General features: G+C 53.6%; 1 protein-coding gene across 1 annotated transcript in view; it reads right to left on the minus strand.

The window, feature by feature from the left end:
- Positions 1-4,606: 4,606 nt before the first annotated feature.
- LOC133349708 (advillin-like) overlaps positions 4,607-22,465 on the minus strand; it is a 36,799-nt gene continuing 18,940 nt past the window's right edge. Inside the window, exons 9-20 of the mRNA XM_061563385.1 lie at positions 18,605-18,703; positions 16,722-16,875; positions 15,766-15,866; positions 14,941-15,078; positions 13,810-13,968; positions 13,050-13,229; positions 12,510-12,655; positions 11,641-11,785; positions 10,385-10,573; positions 9,597-9,665; positions 7,329-7,568; positions 4,607-6,481 (exon numbers count right to left, since the gene is read on the minus strand). Coding sequence (XP_061419369.1) covers positions 6,368-6,481; positions 7,329-7,568; positions 9,597-9,665; positions 10,385-10,573; positions 11,641-11,785; positions 12,510-12,655; positions 13,050-13,229; positions 13,810-13,968; positions 14,941-15,078; positions 15,766-15,866; positions 16,722-16,875; positions 18,605-18,703 — 1,734 coding nt within the window. The 3' untranslated portion in view covers positions 4,607-6,367. The remainder of the gene's footprint in view (positions 6,482-7,328; positions 7,569-9,596; positions 9,666-10,384; positions 10,574-11,640; positions 11,786-12,509; positions 12,656-13,049; positions 13,230-13,809; positions 13,969-14,940; positions 15,079-15,765; positions 15,867-16,721; positions 16,876-18,604; positions 18,704-22,465) is intronic.

The raw sequence follows: 22,465 nt of genomic DNA on the forward strand, positions 1-22,465 counted from the left end.
TCCGCCAGGGTCAGCCCGTGAGGGTCCGGCCTGCGCGCGTCGGATCGCGACAGGCAGCGGCGCGAGTGAATTCGGGGCCATTCACGCGCCACTCGCTGAGAATTAGCGGCGGAAATTCCGTGCGATTAACGCCTCCGTTCCGGTGCCAGAACCCCACACACCCCACACACCCCCCACACACCCCCCCACACACCCCCACCCCCACACCCCCCCCCCACACACACCCCACACACACACCCCTCACACCCCCCACACACACCCCCCACCCCCACACCCCTCACCCCCCACGCACACACCCCCCACACCCCCCACACCACCCCCACCCCCCACACCACCACGCCCCCCACACCCCCCACAAAAATCCCCCGTATAGCCTTAACAGACAGCAGGGGCAAGTGCTGATAGCGAGCACCTATGAAGGCCGGAACGGTACACGAGGGGGTGGGTGGCCAGCACCACGCCCGAACGCCTTTGTCTCCCCAGTGGCGATGTTTACACACCGCACCAGGTACTCATTTGAGGCTGAGTCGGCCTAGGGGAGGACCAGGACCGGTTCAGATAATCGTCACTGGTGTTGGCCGTGAGCGGGAATTGAACCCGGGTCGCCAGGTTCATAGAGCAGCGCGCTAACCGCTACCCCACCGCTCCCCTCCACACACCACCCCCTCATACCCCCCCACACCCCCCCTCAAATGACAAACCACAGCCTCCCTTGCCAGCCCTCTGCCACGGCGGTGGCTGTGCCAGGAGCTCATTATTCAGTCCGTTGCGACATTCTGGCCGGGGGAATTAGCTGCCCGCGGTGTTTATCTTTGCAAGGTGCAATTTGACGATGGGGGCGGGGTGAGGGGGGGCTGTCGATGCTGGATTTCAACCGGAAGGTGAGGAGAGTGTGGGAATGAATGAACACTTTTATGCGTAAAAAAGGGTCCTGCTGGGCCAATAACTCTGGCAAACAAGAAGGGGGGGGGGGGGGCTTGACCCGATCCCTGCTAACAAACCTCGAGTTTTTGTCCCATGCATTGGCCAGGAGGACTGAGAATTTTAGCGATTAAAATTGAGCCGGAATGGTCCGGAACGGTGTTAATTCCGGGAATTGCGTTGGCCACCACATCCAAGCACCTTGGTTATTTTTCTGCCCTCATGATATCGCCTATAACTGTTACGAACCTGTTCATATGGTTATAGCAAGATAGGGCGATGACGGATCGGCGGCATCTTGTATTCTAGTGGTAGTGCCTTACGCAGGGGCGGTTTCTTCATTAGGGCGATTGGGCGACGCACCACCAATCTCAGCCGTTACTGTGCCTCTGGATATAGTCCAATCAGCGTCATGTCACGTTCTGTGGAGTACCGCCTCTTTTTGGGCGATTTCACTCCGGCTGAGAATCGCCCAGAGTGTTCCCATAGACTTACATTCAAAGATGTTTTGTTTCGAACGGCGGGCGCTCCAATGCATTCTCTATGGCTTCCGGGAGGGCTCGCACTAACGTGCTTACGTCATCATACGTAAGCACGTTTCATCCAACAATATAATTTGTCGCCACCTAGTGGAATCTTTAATAAAAGAAACTTGAGTGGATTGTATTAATAGTGAGTATAGAAACAAACAAGATGTATTGTAAGAGTCACTTTATTTTTCATTAATATTAAAGAAGTGAAGTTGCCTTTACACGCTTAAGCTGTTATTTATCCATTGCATGGGTGGACCTTATCCTTATCAATCATCCAGACATTTGCCCCCCCTGAGAGATTTTGCAGGAGCCGCCACTGGCCTTACGCCTATGATCCCTCCTCGCAGCCAACCTGGCAGCGTTTCCATTACGGCGCTTGAGGTGGTGGTCGTGAGAGGAAATGAGCTTATGGTGATTACAATTTTCACTCGACTAATCTAATTCATCCCAGCTCTCATCTCAAACAATAGTTGCGTTGTGAAAGCGGTTTAACTATCCCGAGTGTACATACCTGTACATGTTTTGGGCGAGAAGGCCAGGCTAGGGGCCCTCCAAAACCCACGAACCCGCGAGGTGGCCTGATGTGGTGCTGGCGGTGGTGCTGGCGGTGGTGCTGGTAATCCAGCAGCTTCTGTTTGACCGCATAGAGTGCGGCTAACCGGGCACGGCACGGGCTAGCGAAGAGATGGAGCTGATGCTGTACGGCAGGATGTGGAACTGGGTGGACTTGCCGACGACTGGTTACCCTATACCAGCGCTGTCAAGATCGGCCTCTGTGGAGGAGGCTCGTGAAGGACGCTGCTACTGGGCAGTTGGAGGCAGTCGCCCTTCAGCAACAAGGGAGGGCGGAGGAGCGACGCTCACAACAACGAGCGGAGCGCCGGGCGGCTGAAGTGCTGCAAGTTGGCACTGCAGGGTACAGCCGGCGATGCATCTGCCAGTCATGCCAGTCAGTCAACCCATGGGACCTGGGGGTTTGTCCCGTGACCTCCCGTCAGCGAGAGCCTTCGACACTTCCAGTGGCCTCAAAGCGCACCTAGCCTGGCACAGGCGCCGTGGTGACGTCGCCGTCACATAGTGGCGAATGGCGGTGTTGGTCATCCAGGATGGGTAATGCTTGAAAAAAGATTCGAGAGTAGTGCACATTTCGAATGAACGCCCCAACCGTGCTAATCGGAGGTGCAGTAACGATTCTATGGGTAGTGATCGTGAATGGGCAGTGTGTATGTTGAACTTCTTTCGCACCGTACGTAGCCAACCGTGCTCACCGGGAAGTGCGGCAGCTTCAGAATGAGAATTCACAACACAACCCCCTTCCGAGTTTGATCCACGGTTCTCGCACGCCGTTTTTGCGTGTTTTTGTGTTTTTTTTTGTGTTTTTCGTGTGTTTTTGTGAGTTTTTTTTGTGTGTGTCTTCAACGAGATCGCGACACGCACGAGAGCTCTGTGCAGAGCGCCCCCCTCCAGAATCCCCTACCCCTTCCCTGCAGGGCAGGGACGAGAGCGCCGTGCCCCTGGCTCGTTGACTCTCACCACCTGTGGCGAATTACTTCCGAAAAGAAATGGAAAATCCGCGCCTGGGCGTCGCGGGGGTGGCGAGTCTGTCCACAAGACAGCCTACGGTGGAACTCCCCACGCCAATGGTTGCTCGTTGTTATTTTCACTCTTTGGTTCTATCGGTGAAGTCACGTGGTTGCGGTCGAAACGTCGTGATTTGTTTGATTTGATTTTCTACCCACGTGACTTTACCGAAAGAACCAAAGAGTATGGATTCCTGCAGTCACGAAAGCTTCAAATCAAGATTGACGTGAAATTTGTTGGTTCGGTGATTATTTTTTTTTGGTTTGCTTACCCTTCCTGTACGTTGCACCCCGATCGCGTTTTTGTCGTTGTTGTTGTATTTTTTGTTGTTGCTGTTGTATTTTTTGTTGTTGTTGTTGTATTTTTTGTTGTTGCTGTAACATTCTGAGCCGACCCTACCGGAGTACCGAACATCTGTGAAAGAAAGCTTCATAGCTCATCGGATTCCTCCAGTCTAAATACATATTCTGATTCGCTCTTCCACGGCCAGTTTCCTCTGTGCGTTCCTCTGACTCGGCTCCCTCGCACAATGGGTGTCCGTGCCTGCTGTTGTGATGCCCTTCTATTGTGTTGCCCTTCTGTTGTGCTGCATGCATTTTGAACTTCTTTCGCACCGTACGTAACCAACCGTGCTAATCGGAGGTACGGGGGGGGGTAAGCTAAACAAACTAAACACAAAAAGCAGTTCTTAAGACAACTCGTTTGTCAATCTAGATGATTTAAAAGTGCAAACCTCCAGTGCCTTTCTAATATCGGAAGGAAGAGCGTTCCAGACGGCCGCAGAAAGTGCGCGATGCATTGACCGTCTTTGTTTGATGGCTAGCCAAAAGCCACCGCGCGGATGACAGGAGTTCGCTTTTAGTGTTTGGTTGGCTACGCACGGTGCAAAATAAGTTTAACATACATACACGCCAATGACTAGCACACAGACAGAGTTAACCGATTCAGTTCATTCATTACTTGAGCATGAACATCTTTTTCGATTTAAAGCTTTCGTGACTGCAGGGATTCATCTTCTTGGTTCTCTCGGTAAAGCCACGTAGAAGGGAAATAAAAAAATAATAAAAATCAAACATTCTTTTTATTTTATTATTTTTATTTTTATTACTATTTCCCTTCTACGTGACTTTACCGAAAGAACCAAGAAGATGAACATTTTTTATTTTCTGCTTTAAAGGGACACGTGTCTTTGAAGTGTGCAATGCATGCGATCGAGTGCATGGGGAGCAGTGGTGCAACGTTGAGCGCCCTGTTATGGGCTTCCCCTAGGTCGACTCAGCGTCAAATTAGTACCTGGTGCGGTGTGCATAAACATCGCCACTGGAGAGACAAAGGTGGCCAGGCGTCGTTCAGGCAATCCACCCCCTCGTGTGCCACAGTGCCGGCCTTCTTTGGTGCTACTCGCTAACAGCGCTTGCCCCAATAGTCTGTTGTGGCTACACAGGGGACCTTTGTCTTTGTGTGTCCGCGCCAAATTGGCCCTCACACTCGTCCTCCAGTAGCAACAACTGTTGAGAGCTACAACAACAACAACGACGACAACAACAACAACAAAAACTACTCGCAGGTGATGACATTTCGAGAAAGACTGAAATTGGATTTATTTTTGGGAGAAAAAAAATAAAAAGCCACAATCTAAAAAATGCACAAATCACATTGAGAATTCCCCTTTCGCGTGAAGCCATAGTGACTGCGGCTCGCTGTCGGTCGCCTGCCGTCGTGAAATCTCCGCCACTTAAAGCCAAGAGGTGCATTGTTGGGGGGTGTCGGGACTGCCATGGGTGGGGCTGTGCGTGAGCAGACGTGGAACCGTAATGAAGCTTAATCTCCGCACTTGACCACACGATAAACGCGATGAGAGCATTACGTTTTATTTTTTCAACTCCACCTCGGTAGAGAGTGACACGGACATCAAGCGGGGGGAGCGGTGGCACGGTGAGTTGGAGCACCGCGCTACGAAATCTGGAGATATTGAGCTTCATTTTCCCAGTGACAATAACTTCAGTGGCGTGTGATATTTGAACCGGTTCTGCACCCCCCCCCCCGACCCGCTACCACCACCATCCCCCCCCCCCCCACCGCTCCGCACTAACCAGCGTGGTGAAGTATGGTCAAACAATCACCCCCGTGAGGTCGCCTATATCCCCAGTAGCAGATTGATGAAGGCTGGGACACTCCTATAATCATCATTATTATTACTACAACTACTACACACTGTTGGAATAGTATCGTACTTTATATAAAACGATAGTAATTCTGTTGCTTAATGTTCCCTCGGCAGCATTGAGTAGGAGACGTTTCGTTACATTTCCGTCCGTCCGATATCGAATGGATGGGTTGCAGCGCACTCTGGTGGACAATTGATGGAATTTGTGAAGAGAAGGTTTTTAATTTATTGTACGTTTTCATTCAGTGGGGGAGTAGAGAACGCGATGGGACGTTGCAGATGTTGGTCCATGTTCGCAGAGCAGCAATCGGGGGTGCCACTTAAGGTCGCCAAAACTTTCGTGGGGCCGATGGATTCAGGTGAATTACACAATTAGCCCCCCACCAACCCCTCCCAACGCCCCCCGCCGCCACCCCACACTCGTTTCAATCTCGGCTGCCACAACATTCGCCCGTTTGCCCTAAGATCACGCGAGAGGTCAAGGGGCGGCGACTCTCCGACGGCTCGGTCACGTTCTCAGAATGGACCAAGGTTGACCGTATAGTATGTTGACCGTATAACCAAAACAAAACATTTTCTCCAAAAGACGGACAACCACCGGGAAAACGGGACACCCGGGAGACCCGAGGCCCATGTGGCGCGAGACCGCGACGGACGAGCCGGCGGCAACACGTTGCCAAGCGCAGGGAGAAGTGGAGGGAGCTCATTGCGGCCTTTGTGTCCCACAGGGGATGAAAGGGAATGAACTAAACTCGCAATCCGCCCGTTGTTGGCCGCCGACCGCAGAAGAGAGACGGGAAACCGGGCGGCAAAAACGTCATTGAGCCCGGTTCAGTGATTGTGCACCGACCCCCCTGAATGAAATGACTGCGCGATTCTGAGCTCGTGGACCTAACGGGAGAAATTCGCTCCGTGCCCCCCCCCCCCCATCACCATCGTCTCCGTTTGAACACCAGCAACACGATAACCAATGAGAAAGACGCAGCGGCTCGATTGGCCGCTACAAACCCCACGACGGCGACGACCACGACGGTGACGATGATGTCAACGATCGCTCTCTCTCTCTCTCCGGGGTAGGGGGCTGTGCGGCAGCGAGCGGGGCGACCGACGTTTCGTTTGCGTTCGTGCGCCGCTCTCTCTCGAGGGTGGGGCGAGCGCGGGGACCTCAGAAGAGGCCTTTGTCTCTCTTCACGTTTTGCTGTTTCCACAGCGGCAGGCTGTAGAACGCTTCCCTCCTCATGCTCAGCACGCGCTCAAAGTCGTCGTCAGAGAGGTAGATCTGGGGGGAGGCGGGCAGGGGGGGAGGGGGGAAGAGGTGTTAGTATGCACGTTGAACTTCTTTCGCACCGTACGTAGCCAACCACGCTGATCGGAGGTTGCGTTCGCGCAGCGGTTGGCGCCTTTGCGCTATAAAAATCCCGATCGACTCGCCTGAGTATGGAGTCCCAGTAATGGCTGAACAACGTGATCATCGATCATCATTGGTAATTGTGTCTGAACTGCTTTAGCCCTCAGGCCTCATCGATGAACCACGTCCCAATGAACGCACGGTCTCGCCTTGAGCTCCGATTGACCCTCACACGGAGCAAGAACATGCTCACCGTGGCCTGTACGATACTTGAAGCAGCGCATCAGTTTTATTCACCTTGTACGTATGTATGTTGAACAACAAACTATGAATCTCTGCATGAGTCTATGGGTCTCTGCGTGAGTCTATGGATCTCTGCGTGAGTCTATGGGTCTCTGCGTGAGTCTGTGGGTCTCTGCGTGAGTCTGTGGGTCTCTGCGTGAGTCTATGGGTCTCTGCGTGAGTCTATGGGTCTCTGCGTGAGTCTGTGGGTCTCTGCGTGAGTCTGTGGGTCTCTGCGTGAGTCTATGGGTCTCTGCGTGAGTCTATGGGTCTCTGCGTGAGTCTATGGGTCTCTGCGTGAGTCTATGGGTCTCTGCGTGAGTCTATGGGTCTCTGCGTGAGTCTATGGGTCTCAGTGTGAGTCTATGGGTCTCAGTGTGAGTCTATAGGTCTCAGTGTGAGTCTATGGGTCTCAGTGTGAGTGTATGGGTCTCTGCGTGAGTCTGTGGGTCTCTGTGTGAGTCTATGGTTCTCTGCGTGAGCGAGCGTTACGCACCTCCTTGACCTGGGCGTCCACCCCGCTGGGCAGCTGGTCGGGCTCCTTGTTGAGCAGCAGCTCGGGAGCGTAGAACTTGTCGGCGACAGGGATGGGCCCGGTGGCCCACAGCGCGTTGGGCGAGCTGGAGAAGCCGTCGCGCGTGGTGATGTTGCCCGTGTTGACCGCCGCCGCCGCCTTCTGGACACTCGTGCGCTCCTCGGCCGCCGCCAGGTTCTTGACGTTGGTCACCTGCATCTCCTGGGGGGGGGCGCGCGCGAGCACGCACGAGCACCACGCGCGGGGTGAGGGTGGCGATGGTGAGGGAGCGCGCTCGCGAATCAGGGGCATTGTTGAACGTCTTACGGAGCCAACCGTGCTCATCGGAGCTGCAGGGGAAGGAGAGCAAACTATGGGTCTCTGTGTGAGTCTACGGGTCTGCGTGAGTCTATGGGTGTCTGTGTGAGTCTGTACATGTATGTATGTATGTATGTTGAACTTCTTACACACCGTACGTAGCCAGCCGTGATAATCGGAGGTGAGGGACAAGGACGACAAACTAAACACAAAAGGCAGTTCTGAAAAAAAAGAGTTTTCAAGAGTGCACACCTCCAGTGGCTTCCTAATATGTTGGAAAGGAAAGAGCGTTCCAGACGGCCGCAGACGCGCATCTGAAAGCGCGCGATGCAGTGGCCGTCTTTGTTTGACGGCGAGCCAAAAGCCGCTGCCGCGAGTTGGTCGTGACGATGCCAATCTCCTGGTTTGCCGAGTGTCAATTTCTGGCAAAAGTGGCTTTGCTGCTGTAGCCGTGTCAACATTATTAACTCGAAGTCTTGCAGCACCACTTTCCAGCATACAGGTGGCGATCGCGCCCTGATGAAACGCACCAAAAGGCGACCGGAGTTTGAACTTACAATAAGCAGTCCCCCCCCCCCCCCCCCCGAGCCTCCTTCCCTTCCTCTCTCAAAGTCTCACCTCTTCACCATCGCTCATTCCGTTCCTGGTCGCATCCCCCTGCCCTTTCGTGATGCCTAAAGACCCCTCTGTCACTGTCACTCATGCCTCAATCCTCGTAGCATGCCCCTGACATCGACATCATTGTACTCATTGTGTCGTTAAGCTGTGTCAAGCCCCTTGAGTGAAGGCGCTCTATAATTAAAAACTAGATTAGATAGATCACCTTTCACTCACATAGAGAACCACACAGTGACGTGAGACCCATAGACTCACACTGAGATCTATAGACTCACATGGAGACCCATAGACTCACACTGAGACCTATAGACTCACATGGAGACCCACAGATTCTCACTGAGACCTATAGACCCACACTGAGACCTATAGACTCACATGGAGACCTACAGATTCTCACTGAGATCTATAGACTCACACTGAGAACCATAGACTCACACTGAGACCTATAGACTCACATGGAGACCCACAGATTCTCACTGAGACCTATAGACTCACACTGAGACCCATAAACTCACACTGAGACCTATAGACTCACATGGAGACCAGTGCCGGATTATCCTAGTAGCAAAAGCAGCATATGCTATGGGCCCCGTACTTTCAAGGGCCCCGCGCTTAATACTTTCAAGCTATCAATTCCGGTTCAGTGATTCTGCACTTGCTCTATTACTATAGTACTATACTGACTTCAGTTTTATGAACGACGTGTTTAAGGTTAGCGACTTGTCGTAATATCTGGCTGTATAGCAAATGAAAAAATGCAATTACTTTACTATGAAAGTAAAAATGTATGTTTTCATATTTATGTGTTTTTTGCATTTAGGGCCCCTTTATAACATATGCTACAGGCCCCGCACTAGCTTAATCCGGCACTGATGGAGACCCACAGACTCACATGGATATCCACTAAATCACACAAAGAGCAACGTGAGGGAGACATCATCGGCAGTGACAAACCCCTCGGCTACTACTCCTGACGCAATTGCCGGGCTCAACCACGTGGTGCTTGCCGCTCTAGATCGGTGTTCTTCACTCGTTTTCAGAGGTCGGGGGGCCCATTTTCGACGTTAAGACATCGTCAGTGTGAGGGCCGCCACACCATTTGAAAGCATTGGGGGGGGAAGGTGCTTTCACAAGTTGTCTATTGTCGGGTGGACCGCACGTCAGGGCCCGCGCTAAAGGCCACCAGGGGCCGCCTTTGGCTCGCGGTGGCCTGGCAATGAAAGAGAAATGCTCGAGATCAACGCGAGCCATGCAAGAGAAGTGGCGTCTGCAGTTCTGTTTCCGTACCCCCGTTGCGAAAAAACACAAACTCACCGATGTGATTTTAGTGATGGCAGCGACGTCTCCGAACTGGGCCTTCAGGTCGTCGTAGGACTTTCCAGACTGAGAACAAAAGAAATCGACAACGATAACGGCGGCGTTACCGCTGCGTAACGCGAAATTACGAGTCACGCGCAAAGCAAGCGCCATAACACGAGTCCTACTAAGGTTGTACGAATACAATATCACATCTTTTGCTACTTTGTGAGTTTTAGCGGTCGTGGTGTTGTAAGGCTTTCGGTGTACAACTCGCGTTGTACATTCAGCACGATGTCCAACGTTTTACTCCGCGTGTGCCCCGGGTGATGAATCTTCAGCGCGTCTCTATCGAGCGCTGGTAGTAATAATAGCGTAAACTAACAACAAAGCGAAAAAAGCGCGACAACAAAAAAGGCTCAGTCCCATTTGCACGCACCTTTACATCATCCGCATCTAGTCTACACAACAAAGGCTTATTCCTAAAAGCGTGCTTCAGCTGCACCGAACCTCACAAAAATAATATTCAGGGCCTACCTTGGCTCCTCCCACCCTCAACCAGTATATATACAAGGACTGTTTTCTTGGAATTTCTCTCACTTGATACAGCAGTCGTGCTGTGACAGTTCCACCTGAAGACGGAAGCTTGTGTTGCCTCCGAAACGTCGTGATTTTTATTTTATTTTACTTTTATTAATTTTAATTTTTTACCTACGTGACTTTACCGAAAAAACCTAAGAATATGAACGCCGACAACAACAACGAGAACAACGACGACAACGACAACAACGACAACAATGACGTACGCTCCACTTGAAGCTGTCCCAGGCCTGGAACCAGCCGGTGAACGTGGGGGGCTCGTAGCCTTGCTTGACGACCAGCACCGGCGTGTCGCGGTCTCGCCCGCTCGGGTGCGTGTCGATGTACTCCTGCGCCAGGCGCACCGCCTCCTTCCTCTCCGTGTCCGTCGAGCCCTTGCCGATCCACAGGAAGATCTGCCACGCACGCACGCACGAGGCTTGTCTCGCCATCGAACAAAGAACGGGCACCGCGTCGCGCGCTTTCAGATGCGCTTCTGGGGTCGTCTGGAACGCTCTTCCTTCCGACATTAGGAAGCCGCCGGAGCTCATTTCTTGATAAATGGTTTCTGTGTTTAGATTGCGTGGATGGCCACGTACGGTGTGAAAGGATTTCAACATACATGCAAAGACAAAGATCCCCCGTATAGCCTTAACAGGCTGTAGGAGCAAGTGCTGTTAGCGAGCACCTATGCATGCCGGAACGGCACACGAGGGGGTGGGTGGCCAGAACCACGTCCGGCCGCCTTTGTTTCCCCACCGCACCAGGTACTCATTTGAGGCTGAGTCGACCTGGGGGAGGCCCAGGACCGGATCACATAATCATCACCGCTGTTGCTGGCCACGAGCGGGAATCAAATTCGGGTCACTGGGTTTGTAGCACAGCACGCTAACCGCCACACCACCACTCCCAAGACATATGCACGCATCATCATCCGCGTATCTAGTCGTGCGTGTACAAATCAGTCACTGAGTATTTATGCAAATACATGCGAGTTAATTTCCTACCAAGGCTTTCACGGCCAATGTTATGAATCGTATGTGCGTGTTAAGCTTGATCCCCCTTCAACTGACGAGGATGTTCTAGAACAGCTTCAGGAGGAGAGGCATTTCATGAGAACAATCCAGATCAACAATCCAGAACTATCCAGAACTATCCAGAAGATTTCAAAACAACCATCCAGGACTATCCAGAATAATCCAGAACAACCATCCAGAACCTGGAGAACAATCCAGAACAACCATTCAGAACCATCCACAACAATCCAGAATTATCCAGAACAATCCAGAACAACCATCCAGAACAATCCAGAAAAGTAAAAACACGTGGGTGGGACAGATCTTGCAGATTGACGAGGGCTTGGTGAAGGAAGCACGGGTGGATGGTGGCGCGTCGCGAGGTCTGGAGCTTTGTTGGCAAACCACCGACCGCTTTGGGAACCCCCGCGACCTATACCCCTCGTCCCGCGGCGAGCTCGGCTCACCTGGTCCCAGGTGTCGAGCAGCATGACGTCGTCCTCGTCCAGGTCGTCCTGCGAGAAGTCTGTCACCTCGGTGGCGAAGAAGCGGCCGGTCTGCGTGGAGCACTCGAAGAGACGCGGCTGCACGCGCGTCTCCTCCTCCTGGAGCCTGCGGAGGTCGCGGGGGCAACGGCGGGGAGGGTTCAACCGGTGACGCGGAATCAAAGACAAAGATTCACCACCCCCGTATAGCCTTGAACAGACGCTTGGGGGCTGTTCGCTAGCAGCTATGAAGGCCGGCACGGTGGCGCGGGGGGTGGGTGGCCGGCCACCTTTGTCTTCTCAGGTGCTCATTTGAGGCTGTGTCGACCTAGGAGAGGAGGCCCAGGACCGATTCGGAAAATCAGAATCAGAATATTTATTTACGCTGGAGGAATCCAATGAGCTATAAATCGCTTTTTCGGAGATGTCCAGTCGGGGCACGGGGCGAGAACAAAAACATGATCGGAGGGCAAAGTACAAAAAGTAAACAAATCACCCCAACCCATACAAACGAAGCTATACCGTCCCCATCCTACCAAGCAAAAGCCACTGAGGTATTCACTTATTTTTCAGAAGCAACCTGGCCACAGGATTGTCAGTCTCCCGGCGTGCTATTTTCATTGTACTAAGTAAGGCCCACTGAGCTACATAGCTCTTTTTCAGAAGCGGCCCGTCATGGGGACACGGGACGGTTACCCGGCATGCTACGCCATGTCACACAGCGCCACGGGCTGAATTGGTCTGGGAAATGTTTCAGTTCTCGGAGAAGCTCCCGGCACGTGGAGCGAAACGTCGGACGCCGACGCGCGACGCGCGTCACCCGACCCCGTCTGGAGGCGGCGACCGCTCACCGCTTGTCGTTGGCGTAGGAGGACTTCCCTCCGAGCTGCACCCAGAATTCGGAGGGTTCGTGGCCCTCCATCACCGTCTGCTTGTCTCCCTTCCACAGCAGCTCCGCCACCGTCTTGGCCATCTCACGCTCGTCCCCGCTGCAGCCCTGATGGGACCGCACGCGTGCAGATGAACGCAGACGCACACACACGGAGATGCGCGCACACGCGCAGACACGCAGGCGCACGCTGACGCACGCAGATGAACGCACGCACACGCACGCGGGATGAACGCACACGCACGTACGCGGATGAACGCGCGCGCAGACGCACGCGCAGATGAGCGCAAACGCACACAGATCGGCGTGCACGCACACACACGCGCCCACAGACGCACGCGGATGAACGTACGCGCGCGCACGCACACGGACGCACACAGAGAGACGAACCTTCGGGCCGTCAGGACATTTGGGGGGGGGTTTTGAGCCTTCGTGCCTTTGCAGGTAAAACCTCCCACCCAAAAAAAATACCACGCAACCCGTCGCGACAACAATGTCTCACCTTGCCGCACCACAGGTAGCACGTGTTGGTGGTCTTGAGCACGAAGACGTCGTTGGAGTTGAGCGCGGAGGCGCGTGCCGGCACCTCGATGGCCTTGGTGGTCATCTCGTCGTTGCCGCGCACGTGGAAGAGGCGCACGGGCGGCTCGGGCTCCTTGCGGCTATCCCGCGACGTGCCGCCCTGAAACCCGCGGCGACGGGACGAAGACGGGCACGCGCGTGAGTACGAATGCACGCGGTGCGTGAGTACGAACGCGTGAGTACGAACGCGCGCGGTGCGTGAGTACGAACGCGTGAGTACGAACGCGCGCAGTGCGTGAGTATGAATGCGTGAGTACGAACGCGCGCGGTGCGTGCGGTGTTAGCGTGCTGCTTACGGAACCCGGCAGACCTGGGTTCGATCGTTCCGAACCAGTCCTGGGGCCTCAAAGTGAGCACTAAAACTGAAACTTGTGTTTGTTTTACCAGGTAAGGCCCACTGAGCTATGTAGCTATTTTTCGGAAGCGACCTGGCCACAAGTGATAGCTCGACGAAGTGGCTGGTCACGTGGACGTCTATAGCAGCCAGATGCTCTAAAAACGAGTTGATTCTAAATGTCGAGGGAAAACCCGGAGGATTCGGAGAAAAATCCTCGCCACTACGGGCAAAGGAAGAGGGAAAGAGACACGCACAAACTCCGAATACACAAGCAGGCGTCATCAGGGTCGGGATCGACGCCGCGACCTCCCGCATACCGGACGAGGTAGTCAACATCTCGCACCTCGTAAATGACGAGCTTGCCGCGGAAGATGGTGAGAAAGTGCCGCGGCTCCTTGCCCATGACGACGCGAACCTGCACAGCCTCGCCGCCGTACTTCCCATCCAGAGCCACCGCCTGGTACGCCGAGGCGGTCACCTCGTCCTTGGTCGCGTGACGGCCCTGTGCCACAACCACGGCAACCGCACAGAGACAAAGATCCCCCACCACGTGTAGACTTAGAGAGACTGATGGGGAAAGTGGTGTTTGACATCCGCAGCCATTACAGGACTACCACAGTGGCCATCACAGTCACCATGGCCACCACAACCACCATGCCCACCGCCACATTCACCACCACAGCCACCACCACCACAACCACCACCACAGCCACCACCACAACCACCAACACAGCCACCACCACAGCCACCACCACAACAACCACCACCACCACAACCACCACCACAGCCACCACAACCACCAACACCACAGCCACCGGAGACGAAATCGCTCTTCAGGCAGAGTTCAGGGGTCATTGAGGATACCGGCTGTTGATTTACGATGGATGAGCTGATGATGATGACTCGTTATACGACGGTGAAGATATAATGATCGTGATGATTATTATTCATAAGAGACATGATGATGGTGATAAACATACGATAATCATGATCATAGATGATGACGAACATGTGATGATGATGTTTAAATGGTGATCAGGATAATGATGATGATGAGGAAAGTGTGTGGATGATGTTGATGATGATGATTATGCGAATCACAATTAATACATCATGATAATAACGATTATGGGAAACGTCATGGTGACCACGAAAATGATGGCAATGAACATGATAATGATGATGATGAACACGTGGTGATACTGCTGCTGCTGCTGTTGAAGATGGTCATTATGCTGATGCTGATGATGATGAACACGTGGTGATACTGCTGCTGAAAATGATCATTCTGCTGATGATGATGATGAACACGTGGTGATACTGCTGCTGAAAATGATCATTCTGCTGATGATGCTGATGATGATGAACACGTGGCGATACTCCTGCTCAAGATGATCATTCTGCTGATGATGCTGATGCTGATGAACACGTGGCGATGCTGCTGCTGCTGCCGCTATCAACAAGCGCTGTTTACCTGCCACATGTAGAGCATGTAGGAGGGCTTGTTGTTGCGCTCGTAGGTGTAGAGGACCAGGTAGCAGTCACCGCCGTAGAACTGGCCATGACGGCGCTTGTCCACGGCCACCATCTCCAGGTCCTCGATGCGCCACACCTGGGAGGGGACGGTGCCGGGAATGACAATAATGATGACGACAATGATGATGATGGCGATGATGACGACGATGATGATGATGACGATGATGATGACGATGATGATGATGATGATGACGATGATCACGATGGCGATGATGATGATGGCGATGATGACGATGATGATGATGACGATGATGACGATGATTATGACAATGATGATGATGACGATGATGATGATGACAATGATGACGATGATGATGACAACAACGACGATTATGTTGATGATAATGACGACGATGGCGGTGGTGATTGTGATGGCTTCGTCGAAACACTTTTGCTTATGTATTGTATGTATGTTGAACTTCTTTTGCACCGTGCGTAGCCCACCACGCTGATCAGAGGTGCGGGAGGAAGAACAACAAACTAAACGCAATAAGAAGTTCTGAAAGAAGTGAGTTTTCAATCTAGATTATCTAAAAGTCCATAGCTCCCGGTGGCTTGCGAATATCAGCCTCAAATGAGTACCCGGGTGCGATGTGTAAACATCGCCACTGGGGAGACAAAGGCGGCCGGGTGTGGCTACTGGCCACGTCACCAGCTCATCTGCCATGCCGGCCTTCAGCATTGCTCGCAAACAGCACTTGCCCCGATAAGAAGGTCGAGGCTACACATGGGACCTTTGTCTCTTGTGTTGTCTGTGCGTCACCTCGGTGGTGCCGGTGCCATCGTCCACCATGCGCTGCTCGGCCGCGAGCTCGGGGCTGGCGTGAAGCATCTTGGCGTCGAACTTCACCTGCTCCACCTTGGCTGCACGCGCGCACACACACACACACAAAGATCCCCCATATAGCCTCAACAGACTGTAAGTGCTGTTAGTGAGTACCTATGAAGGCTGGAACGGTACATGAGGGGGTGGGTGGCCAGCACCACGCCCGACCGCCTTTGTCTCCCTAGTGGCGCTGTTTACACATCGCACCAGGTACTCATTTGAGACTGAGTCGACCTAGGGGAGGTCCAGGACCGGTTCAGATAATCGTCCCCGGTGTTGGCCGTGAGCGGGAATCGAACCCGGGTCGCCAGGTTTGTAGCACAGCGCGCTAACCGCTACACTACCACATACACACACAAGCACACGTATGAAACATGCACACGCACACGAAGATGCCCCCGAATGGCCTTCGATGGACTGCAGGGGCAAGTGCTGTCAGCGAGCAGCACATACGAAGGCTCGGCACAGGACACAAAGGGAGGTGGGTTGATCAGCATCACGCCCGGCCGTCTTTGTCTCCCCAGCAGGGATGTTTGCCCATCGCGCTCATTTGAGGCTGAGTCGAGCTAGGGGAAATCAAACTCGGGTCTCCAGGTTCGTAGCGCAGCGCGCAAACCGCTACGCGGCCGCTCACACGTGCAGGCACAGACAATATGAGACAATGCACCAACTACTTAGCATGCGATGATTTTGTTGCTGTTGTTGTTCATGTTGACAGAGGTGATGGCGACTGTGGTCGTGGTAGTACCGTTGGCCAACGTTGTCGAGCGGTCGGTACCGTTGGACCAACGTTGGTCCAAGGTGCCACGTTTGCTGGGGTGCTGTTGATGGTGTTGACAGTGGCGGTGGTGGCGGATGTAACGGCATCACTGGTTGTTGTTGTTATTACAAACCGATTTTCCCCACTGTGTGGGTCTTGCCCAGGCCCTGCGTCTCCCCCTTCTCCGTCCACTTCTGGAAGAGCTGCTTGAACATGGGAGACTCTCCCCCATCGGCGAGCGCCTCCACGCTGGTGCTCGAGGGGTAGCCCTTGGCCTTGATGAACTCCTGCAGCGAGAGAACGCCGAGGCCAATCAGACACCACCAAATGTGATCGTGGCATCTCCTGCCTGATCGCATTGCAGCGGACGTTCGCCTCACCAGCACACGGATACAGCAAAGGGTTCCAATCCCTTTATTACACACACATCTCCTTGCTTCATCCACAGATCTCTCCTCCCTCATCCAAAGCTCCCTCCTTCATACACAGCTCCCTCCTTCATCCACAACTCCCTCCTTCATCCACAGCTCTCTCCTTCATCCACAGCTCTCTCCTCCTTTATCCACAGCTCTCTCCCCGTATCTCCTCCGACGTCTCCTCTAATCCACACGGCCCCCTCTCCCGTTCACTCCCCCCTCCGCTCATCCACCAATCCCTTCTCTTCATACTCCGGGGTTACTGCCGGTCGACTCGGTGCAGAGATGGACATCAGCGTGTAATGAAGGGGGTAGGGAATGCCGACGCTGTGGGGACCGTTACGGAGGACTCTCACAATAAGATTACACCCCCCCCCCCGCCCCCCCGCAATTGCTCGCTCACGCCACTACTGGCGGGCGCGCCTCCACTACGGCGAGCTCTTAGAGCTGCGTTGGCACAGGCGGGCCGTGCACACCACTTTATACCCCACTGCACGTGCCCTTGCCGTGGGCGCGCCTGCTTGTACTCCTCCTGGGTGGAGGGGCTGCGGTGAGGTTCACGGAAACTCGCACCGACGTTTCGACCACCGCGCCGGGAGAAGGGTTTCAATCTGCCGCTGGGACTTCCTCCTCAACTTCTACCCAGCCCCCCGCCGGTTAATTGTGGCCTCAGGGCAGATACGTGACGGTCGGACATGCGACGTTTGTAGTGCCCGATGAGTATCCGTCTAATGCGAAGGTAGACGTCGCGGCGATAAACACCCCGCTGCTCCTGACGCGGTTGTCTGGCGCGACCGCCTGAATGTGTACTTGTGACTAGTTGCTCTGTATCTACATCAGCAGCCGTACGACAAGCAGAAGAGGAGGATGGGGGGAGGTAGAGGGAGGAGGAGGGAGGAGGAGGAGGAGGGAGGAGGAGGGAGGAGGGAGGAGGAGGAGGGGAGGAGGAGGAGGAGGGAGGAGAGAGGAGGAGGGAGGAGGAGGGAGGAGGAGGAGGGAGGAGGAGGGAGGAGGAGGAGGGAGGAGGAGGGAGGAGGAGGGAGGAGGAGGAGAGAGGAGGAGGGAGGGAGGAGGAGGAGGGAGGAGGAGGGAGGAGGAGGAGGGAGGAGGAGGGAGGAGGAGGGAGGAGGAGGGAGGAGGAGGAGAGAGGAGGAGGGAGGAGGAGGGAGGAGGAGGAGAGAGGAGGAGGGAGGAGGAGGGAGGAGGAGGAGGGAGGAGGAGGGAGGAGGGAGGGAGGAGGAGGAGAGAGGAGGAGGGAGGAGGAGGGAGGAGGAGGAGAGAGGAGGAGGGAGGAGGAGGGAGGAGGAGGAGGGAGGAGGAGGAGGGAGGAGGGAGGAGGAGGGAGGAGGAGGGGGGAGGAGGAGGAGGAGGAGGAGGGAGGAGGAGGAGGAGGGAGGAGGAGGGAGGAGGAGGAGGAGGGAGGAGGAGGGGAGGAGGAGGAGGAGGAGGGAGGAGGAGGGAGGGAGGAGGAGGGAGGAGGAGGGAGGAAGGAGGGAGGAGAGGGAGGAGGAGGGGGGGGAGGAGGAGGAGGAGGGAGGAGGAGGGAGGAGGAGGGAGGAGGAGGAGGGAGGAGGAGGGAGGAGGAGGAGGCTTCACTCACCAGGGCCCGGCTCATGGCCCCCTGGCGCTCCTGCTTGGTGGCGTTTTTCCCCTTCCACACGTAGATCTTCACCCCTCCCTGGTCCAGGATGTAGCTGTCCTAAAACAACAATAACAACAACAACATTAACAACAACGCCAATTCTAGCGAAATCGCCTGATGAAGCTGGATGTGACCAGCGAAACGTCACAGGACTCGAGTTGTAAATGTTGTCGATTTACTCTCCAACACATTGGCGGGCTGAAGTAGTAGCTCATTGCCAACGTTTTGTTTCCGTTGACAAGCATTACTGATTGGCTGTGTGGTGGTGGGTTAACAACACGAATATTCAAGTGATCTAACCCTACAAATAAATTCTAGATTTGAAGCTTTCGTGACTGCAAGGATTCATATTCTTAAGTCACGTAGGTAAAAATGTTTTTTAATTAATAAAAGTTAAATAAAAATAAATAAAAATCACGACGTTTCGGAGGCAACAAATACACCTTTATTATAATAGATTCATTGAAACGACGAACGGTGGTAAATCCACAGCCCCGTGGCTCTTTGCTCACTCCGCTGCCAGAGGGGCCTCTGCTCGAGGCAGCTCCGGAGAGGCGCCTCTCGAGTGGTGTTTGGCCTACTCTTCCGCGCGGGCCAGGCGCTGTCGAAGAGGTAGGAGTGCCAACACTTTACCCCACCGCACACGCGGCCTGCCGATGGAATAATTGGTGGCGACAGACCCATTCATGGGCCCTGCCGTGGTGGCGAGATGCTACCTCCGTCGCCTGGTATACAGGAGGCCGTGGGTTCGAACCCGACCCTGACGCCTGCTGCTGTATATTTGGAGTTTGCGTGTCTATATCCCTGTGGATTTTGCTCCGGGTCCACCAGTTTCTCCCTCGACATTTTGAAACGTGCGCTTAGAATGTTTGGCTGCTATACATTTCCAACATGATAAAAGCCACTTCGTTGAGAGATCACCTGTGGCCAGCTTGCCTCTGAAAAAAAGCTAATAGTTCAGTGGGCTTTATCTAGTAAAATAAAAACAAATAGCATAGTTTTAAATAGTTTAGTTTATACAGTACTGCCGGGCATGCAGTGTGTGTTCTCAATTCCCTCTCACGGCCAACACTAGTGACGATTATCTGGGCCGCTCCTGGGCCTCCCTTAGGTCGGGCCAGCCTCAAATGAGTATCTGGTGCGGTGTGTAAACATCACCACTGGGGAGACAAAGGCAGCCGGGCGTGGTTACTAGCCACGTCACCAGCTCGCGTGCCGTGCCGGCTTTCAGCGGTGCTCTCCAACAGCACTTGCCCCAACAGTCCGCGAAGGCTACACGGGGTATCTTTATCCGTGTCTCTGTATGCTTAAAGGCTTTTACTCCTACCGGCCCTGTCAGTTTTAAAAGCTGAGTTCGGGGGCGTCATATTTCCAGGACCAGTAACACAATCGGAGGAAAACAAACAACATTCAATTCCCTGCGAGTTAATTACCCATAAAACGAACACTATGATTGTCAAACAAAGGCGGGCTGGTGGGGCGGGGAAGTGGGAGAAGGCAATCATCTCTTAATGAAATATCCAGTTTCATTTCCGCGATCCACGGTGCCACCGACGCTCTATTTGGAGATATATCTCGCGGTCTGTCACGATGGGTCGGGGCTTTGTGAACTAAGCGGAGATTACGTCTGGGGGCAGCGGTGGGGGGGGGGAGGTCTCTCTGTTCTAGATTTGAAGCTTTCCTGACTGCAAGGATTCATATTCTTAGGTTTTTTCGGTAAAGTCACGTAGGTAAAAATAATAAAAAATAATAAATAATTTATAAAAGTAAAATAAAAATAAAATAAAAGTCGTGCTGTGACGGTTCCACCTGAAGACGGAAGCTTGTGTTGCCTCCGAAACGTCGTGATTTTTATTTTATTTTACTTTTATTAATTTAAATTTTTTGACCTACGTGACTTTACCGAAAAAACCTAAGAATATGAGTCTCTCTGTGTCTGGCAAGAAGGTCGGGGCGCAGCGGGGAGCCGCTGCAGTGACGGCCACGCGGTGGATGTCGTGGGTCTCGAGGTGCGAATTCTGAGCCGTGCTACGAACCCGGCAGAGAGCCGAGTTCGATTCCCGCTCACGGCTCCCAGCACCAGTGACGATTAATCTCAACCGGTCCCGGGTCCGTTCCACTAGTTCGACTCAGCCTCAAAGTGAGTACCCGGTGCGGTGTGTAGTTAACATCGCCACTGGGGATACAAAGGCGGACGGGCGGGCGTGGTGTTGGCCCACCCCACCCCTTCGTGTGCCGTGCCTGGCCTGCATAGGTAACTGACGATAAACTATTGTTCTTTTCCCAGGTAATGCCCAATGAGGTATGCAACTCTTTTTCGGAAGGGACCTGGCAACAAATGATAGCTCGACGGAGTGGCTTATCACGTGACCATGTAGAGCAGCCACATACTCTAATCGCGTGTTTCTAAATGTGGGGGGGGGGGGAATCGGAGAGAGGCACGCAAACTCCAAATACACAAATTCTAGATTTGAAGCTTTCGTGACTGCAAGGATTCATATTCTTAGGTTTTTTCAGTAAAGTCACCGTGTAGGTAAAACATCAAAATTAATAAAAATAAAATAAAGATCACGACGTTTCGGAGGCAACACAAGTCTCCGTCATCAGGTGGGACCATCACAGCCAGATTAGCTGCATCAAGTGAGGCAATGATTCAAGATGTAATCCCTTAAAAGCGAGTTGAGGGGGGAGGAGAGGGGGGGGGGGAGACCATCAGAATGTGGTAGCCAATGAATGGAACGTATCGGGAGGGAGGGGGGCGGGGCCACAGCAGGCGTCAGAGTCGGGATTGAACTTACGACCTCCTGTACACCAGGCGAGGTAGTTAACATCTCACCACGGTGGCGCCCCAGTGCTCGCTAACAGCACTTGCCCCAACAGTCTGTAAAGGCTATACGGGGAAGAATCTTTGTCTTTGTTGCAAGGAATGAAATGGGGACGTGGTTGCCATGCCATTTTCCAGCCCCCCCCCCCCCCCTCTCTTCCCTCGTAGTCCAGTACTTAGGGCCTCTCAGACCACGAGAACTGCTTTCATTAGAACTGTGATTTGTGTTTACGGACAGTCTTCGACTTACAAACATAATTCGTTCCTGGGGGGCGTTCGTAAGTCGGGGAGTTCGTAAGTCGGAAACGCAAATGATATACTGTATTCAAATGCCCACACACCCAAACGCTCACTCCCAGCACAAGGCTGACCTCATCGACATCCCGCGGAGGATCGCTCAGCCGAACAAAACAGTGCCGCGGTTCGATTTGCGAGCGAGAGTTTCGCCTTTTAAGTCGATGCTGAAATTTTTTTTTTTTTAAACAGAAGCTGCTTCGTAAGTGCGGGTGTTCATAGGCCGGGGGTGTTTGTGAGTTGATCACTGCCTGTAGTTCGTTGCCTTTCCCCCGCACCGCGCTGCATCGTGTGCAACATTCTCCGGCACGTGTCGTGACTGGGTTCTACAAGGGTCCAACCATAACGCGTTCCGCGTTCTGACGGCGCGCGGTCCGAGTTGTGAGAACACGTGCCTCCCCAATGGCAGAACCGCGTCGTAGCGGATACGCGTTGTAGTCTCGAGACCGCGCGTTAAGCGAGGGCTTGCCATGTTTGGTTTAAAAGCACTGTGACTGTGTGTGTTCAACAAAATACGCCTCGGTAAAACTAGGTACTTTTTAAGCTCCAAAAACACATTCCTGCGGAGGGAGCTGGGAGGAACGTTGGGTTGCTCGGTCAATGGCCAGGGTCAACGGCGGCGTGGTGTATTCCGCAAATATGCCCGACTGTGAGGGTGGGCACAAGCCGGCGTGAGTAGGTTAAACGTTGCGTTTTATAAG

The sequence above is a fragment of the Lethenteron reissneri genome, chromosome 31 (assembly GCF_015708825.2).
Source record: "Lethenteron reissneri isolate LAM-NWPU_2019-01 chromosome 31, ASM1570882v1, whole genome shotgun sequence".
NCBI classification, from domain to species: domain Eukaryota; kingdom Metazoa; phylum Chordata; class Hyperoartia; order Petromyzontiformes; family Petromyzontidae; genus Lethenteron; species Lethenteron reissneri.